This window comes from Merops nubicus, unplaced genomic scaffold, assembly GCF_000691845.1.
Source record: "Merops nubicus isolate BGI_N331 unplaced genomic scaffold, ASM69184v1 scaffold51446, whole genome shotgun sequence".
Taxonomy (NCBI): Eukaryota; Metazoa; Chordata; class Aves; order Coraciiformes; family Meropidae; genus Merops; species Merops nubicus.
In genome coordinates this window covers 41768-48042 of record NW_008614016.1, presented here as the reverse complement: position 1 = coordinate 48042, position 6275 = coordinate 41768, and the positions used below count along the sequence as shown (strand labels likewise).

Sequence of the window (6275 nt, the reverse complement as noted above, 5' to 3'; positions counted from 1 at the left end):
AAGTAAATTGGGATATTTATTATTTCCATTATAGTAATCTCTTGTTTGAAGACCACTGTTTCCCTCTATTCACAAAAATAAGCTATACAAAGTTAAGAGTATACAAATAACTGTCTGATATACACATTAAAACCCAGCTATTAAATCCAGAGCATTGATATAGAAAATTCAGTGTTCTCAATGTTACCTGGCGTAGCTACAGTGGATTACTTGCAGTTACACTTAGTGTCCCTTTGGATGCAGTTAAATTCTTCCCTCAATAATGAATGGGGGAAGCATTTTAAAAACCACAAAACCAAAATACAAAACCAGCTTGAACAAATTAAGAGACTAGATACATGACATTTTCACTGAACCAGCCAGTGCTTCTACTTGCCTTTGCCCTCACAATTCATTTTGAACCTGGCTCAGGCTATCCACAGGAACAATGAAGTGCAGTGATACCTTGCCCTCCCCCAAACATTTGCTCACTGTGTCAGTACAGACAATTGAAATCTGTTGTGTTGCTCGTTTAAACAGTACATTAGTCAGATACATAACTTCTTTCTTAAATATTTGTGATGCACTTGCCTTGGGGTACTTTTAATCAGTGAGTACAACCATGCTTTCTTGACTTGTGAAACGCAGCTTTCAGAGGGCCCTGATCTGCATTACTGATAGAAGCATAAAGCAATTCACTGTTGTAAACTTGAAAATCAATAAGGAATTAGCTTCAAGCATTTATTCTTCCAAACATTACTGTCTTAATTTATCTTACATGCAATCAGAATGATACAATAATGGACCTCTGTTGTTGTTGACCTCTGATTTGCAGGTCGTGTTCTCACTGGCTACAGCTTAATCCCAGTGCAACTGTAGATCTTGTGGATCTAGAAAGTCAGTGGAAAACACGCTGGGGGCAGTAGAGCTGAGCGGAGTGAGTCCAGATGAGGAGTTGGGCATTGTAATGTCCAGCCATTCCATATTGTCCAAATTTGTATCGGGAAGGTCAAGAGACAGACAAGAATTATTAGTAGTAAACTGTGGGTCTGATGTTTCCATGGGTGAATGAGAGTGATCTAAAATACTGGAGTGATTGAGCAGATCATTCTGGAGGTCTTCAATTAAAGAAAATGACTCTCTGTCCTCATTAGTGCTTGCCAGTTGAGGAATTTCATTGCCTGATGGTAAAGTTCCATCCAAGAGGGCTTCAAGTTGGTTTTCCAAACTTATAGACAAGCTGGTTGTTGGTTCCAAGGACACAGGAGGAGGGGCCATTTGGATCTGTGGTGGTGGGCGGGATATCACTGTATTCACTGGCATTGTAGTGATGTTGGCTGTTACTGGTCTCATTTTAGAAATGGGAGTTGGTTCCTCCTTTATTGGAAGGGAAATCTCTGTAAGAAAAAAACCCTGCTATTGAATTCAGAAAAGATAATTACATATATCCAGGTTTACAACTTCCACCTCTTTTTTTTTTCCCACTTTGGGATGCATCCGGAGTGAACTCCATGGAGTAAAGAGTCATTTTGCTGTTCTGATAATACTAACACTACCTATGTCAAACTATATCAACTACTGCATGAATAACAAAGTGTTTTCAAAAAAGTTCCAAAGTTCTGCTTTCAGTAATACTTCAGTCAATTAGAATATTTATATTGATGGAAAAAAGAAGATTTTTTTAGATGTTAGCTTTACCTCTTTCACTATTGTAGTTCTTTTGGCTAAAGTAGTTACAGCACCAACACACTTCCTTATTTAGAGGAGACTACCTGAACCAATTTTCAGTTCCATCCCTGCTCAGTACCATGTCCACCTTGATGAATTAGTCTCAGATCAACTGCTGAGATTAGGATGCATTTATTCCCGATTCTAGAATCTAAAACTACTCTTCTGTCAAGAAGTTTCATGTAAGATAGTGGCAGTAACAATAAAAGGAAGTGAAGCAAAGTAAGTCCAGATATTTATTACATGCAAAGGGAGTTCAAAAATAAAATTAGACCAGAATATGCAAATAAATCCTCTAGCACTGCTGACATTTCTGTTAGCAAAAATATAGCCGACAATATTTTTGCACCAGTTTTCCAAGTGAAAACCACATCCTTAAAACCTGTAAGAGCATCTATTAAAATAATTGCTTAGTAAAGGCAAAGCATTACTAAACAGATCCTCTCACTCTCCTGAAGTACTAAATAAATGGAACTTTTTCCAGTGTAGAACTTGCTACGTAAATGCAAGAGCCCTGAACTCTTTACTTTGGTTTCATAAAGATGACCAGGAAATGTTTGCTTTTTTATTGCAACTTTGCAAATATGGAGCAGATGTTACCTTTACAATCAAAGAGGCTTAGTAACATAGCACTTGGAGCAACTATTTAAACAAGGACACCAATGTTTCTTATGCCCTCTGTTTAAAAGCTGGAATTTCTTCAAACTACCCATGCAGTATTTTAATAAAAGCACGGAAAGCATTCTTTAATTTAGCTTGAGTTGTTCACTGCACAGGTCACTTATCTCAGTCTGTCACTTGTCTACTGCATTTTCTTCAGCTGACTTTGCAATTTGCTTTGAAAAAGAGAAACTACTTTGATGTTTAGAATGGTAAAATCTTGTAATAGACTACAATCAGTCACTTCTGTCCTGCAGTTCACTGCTGTCAAGACTGTTACATGACAGTAGTACAAAACATTAAGTTAATTGAATTGCTTGGCACCAGAACATTTCCCATATTGTAATGGCTTCTTAGTCTACAAAGCCTAATTATGCCTGAAAGCCTCCTTCTTTTACCGCAAAGCTACTTTGTATATTACTTTAGTTATTTCAGTTCCTTTCTGACAGCTCCCTTATTTTAACTGACATAGAAAGTTGTTATTTGTTGTCTCTATGTAGTGCACACATACTTTTTCCAGTAATGTATCTTTGGTTTTTATAATTGATAATACATGGTTATAGTTAAAGAAATTTTAGTATCAACATGCTTTAACTCTTTATTCTATTTTTTTGTATTACTTTCATATACATTACAAGGATTTGCTCAGCTTTTCCAATTTTGGTAAGATATGTCTGTGCTAACCTAAGGTGTTTTAGTAACTTGAATGTTGTATGGATTATTGCAAAGGTTTGCCTGGGCTAATTTACAAGCAGAGAAGTTCCACAGCAGGTTGATTGTGTTTTGGTAAATGTTTTCTTTAATAGATAACTATTGCAAACCTTCAGAAATACTAGTTTCATCTAGGCTGTATGGTTGTCTCCCTTGAAGAATTACATCCTTTTGTTCTTTTGATTTTTAGCATTGAGTTTTTATTATTGGGTTTTAAATCTGCACATCACACAGACATCAATTAGCTTACCTCCACTCTTGATGAGAATATCAAAAAGATCATCCATCTGCTGACTGTGTGCACTGGAAATCTGTAGTGCAGGAGAAATGGGTTATTCTTTTTCATGTGGTATTTCTTCCTAAGCTGATCGATCCTAGCTTCTATCAATAGTTCATAAGCACTAGCCTATGATCAGAACTGTCACATGAAACACATGAAACTGTCAAACTGGAAAATAAATAGTTTGGAGAGACAGTTGTAAACCCTGTCGTTGGTTTCAGTGCAAATGAATAGGGAAAAAATCTGAAAGACAAAGATTTCATGAAGGCAGCCTAAAAAAGAGGTGCAGAAAACTAGGGATAAGAAGGAGAACCACTAACCCTGTTTTGTACCTGGGCTTATCTGGAATAACTGCAGGACGTTAAGGGCTGCACCTTGAACTGCTTTCTGTCAGAGAGCTCCTACAAGTAACCATCATGTAAGGTGCATTTTGTTCGGTATGTTGGTTTCTTTTCCAAGTTGTAGATTTGTGTTTTTTTCCTTTTTCAAAGGGGAGGGAAGCTTTCATCAACTGTTTATTTTAAATGGCCATTTCCTGAGTATCTGAACCTTAAGAAAAAGGTGAAAAAACCCCTCAAACCCTCATTCTTTCAAAAACGTTCAAGAAGAAGTAGAGACTTTTATGATGGTCTCAAAAGGAAAGCAGTTTTTTAGAACATGGGCTATACTTTGGAGATGGGAAGTAATTTGACATCAGATCTATCTCCTGAAAAGAGGCCAGTGGGGAGGCACTTTGCTAACTGATAGCAGTCACGTAAGAAGACCTGTGTGCCTTCACTGTGAAGAAGTCCCACACAGGCCAAGAACAGAGGAAATGGCATTAGATGTCCCTGCTTCTGCCTGAGTGTCTGCCACCACAAAACCAGCAAACAATACTAAGTCACTACAAGGTGGTCTTTTTTCAGATAGTTTTGAAACACTTAGGGATGCTCATGAGTTTTGTTTCCAACTTTCCTCCAACATGAAGGGTATCATGGTAAACTGACAGAGCATTCTGTGGTTCATTCATCAAGCTCACTAAATACAGACTCTTTTCAAGCAAGCACCTAGGCTCATTTGAATATGTATGTTTGCCTAAGTGTGTATAAACACACTCACACATTCTCCTCAAGTTTACTTACTTTGGAAGATACAAATGTATTTTCTCTCTTTTAAGTCTGAAGTTTGGGTATTCTACGTCCTGGAAGCAAGTCGGTTGAAGACTAAGCTATTTTTAAATAGCTATAGCAGCATTATCTCAATTATATATATATCACTAACTGGATACTCTAAGACTTATTTACATGTCTCTTGCTTTAGTAAAAAGTACAATGAAATAGGAGTCCTGTAGTTCAGCACAGATATGAAAATATTGACAGGGTATGTTAGAATGTTTTAACACCAAACAAAAAACTAAAGTAAGCAATGGCATTGATAATTCTAAAGAAAAAAGATGTTTTTAATAGACAGGGGAAAATCACTACCTCACGGTGTTGTGTCTGAATATTGCGGGTCTGTTTTATGGCCTCTTCATAACGAGGAGGATCTTTTGTCTTGGATACAGTGTTGTTGAAGAGGGAGGGTTGAACAATGTAAGGCTGGGCTTGAGATGGAGAGCCAGGCTGTGCAAAATAACAAAATGACTAAACAATATGTTTTAGTTAATTTAAGATGTATCAGGTTCAAAAGATTATCCTACTTCTTGTACCAATCTACAAATAACAATAGCATAGGGAAACACAGGAGGAAAATAACAGTTTCATTCTTTCTCACACATACACACATATATGCATTACTACAATCTACAAAATATCCTTGCTCCTTGAGTGAACTGCACTAAGCACATCGTTACATATTAGTTAAGAATAATAACATAAAATTGAACCTTAGGGAACACTGGGCTGACCTTACCTTATTAGGAGCAGCAGGTCCGTTCTGCACAGAGGGGACCTGATTGCCACCACTGTGAATGTTAGAGTCTGATGGCTTATTAATAAAAGATTGGGAGGGTGTTGTCACTGGTGCAGTCTGGTATGAAAACACTGTATTTGATGTGGTAGGTGGAAAAACCTGTAAAGGATTAATATGTCAGTCTTAAGTTTTGTGTTTCTTTAAAAATTAAAAACATTGGCTAAGTGATATTAATAAAGGTTAAGACTATTTTTAAAGTACTTTCTTGCTTAAATTCCCTATTAAGGGAATGATATTTGTACTGATTTTTCCCTCCAATAACTTGTAAATCTAGAACAATTAGCTCTTTGAAAAAACCCTTTGTGCTGTGACATGCTTTCACTCATCACTGGTAACTAAAAATATTTTCCTGTGATTTTTCCAGGAAGCATGAGACCAGTGTAATGTACTTTTTCTGAAATAGACTCGAGTATGGCACAGTTCAGTGGAGTATACATGATTTCCCCACCTAGTGGACAGTCAGTAAAATGAACTTATTTCTTGCCTGATACAAACTAGCATGTGCATCTACACTTGTCCTGTGCTGCCTTTTTTAATACCGAATGGTTTGGTTTGTGCTATATAATTCTAATTTCTTTTAACTACGGCTATCTATGAGTAATGAGGGAGAGGGCAAAAGACATAACTGATGAACTTGGGTATCAACTGTAAATTTGGTTACTCCTATATAAACTTTTTATTTCTTCAACTGATAGTCTGTACACTCATTGCAAATGATTCCAAGCAGTATCCTACTTCCCATATTTTTAAGTTCAAAAGAGAGGAAGAGGAGCTATGAATGTAAGAGTGCATAAGGCTGTTCTTTTAAATTCAGTATTGCTCCCAGATATGACAAACGTGTGACAAATCTTAGATCAGGCATGGAGATAAAGCTAAGATAAGCTTTGTGGAGTGCAGTCTGACTACTAATTCAGTCTGCCACGAGAGGGTTTAATACAGTTTTTGTTAGTCACCTGGATCATCTGTG

At 36.8% G+C, this 6275-nt stretch overlaps 1 protein-coding gene across 1 annotated transcript in view; it reads right to left on the bottom strand.

The window, feature by feature from the left end:
- Window positions 1-266: 266 nt before the first annotated feature.
- Window positions 267-6275, bottom strand: part of MKL2 (MKL/myocardin-like 2) — a 42014-nt gene continuing 36005 nt past the window's right edge. The window contains 4 exon segments of the mRNA XM_008942053.1: window positions 267-1376; window positions 3329-3389; window positions 4822-4959; window positions 5249-5407. Coding sequence (XP_008940301.1) covers window positions 838-1376; window positions 3329-3389; window positions 4822-4959; window positions 5249-5407 — 897 coding nt within the window. The 3' untranslated portion in view covers window positions 267-837.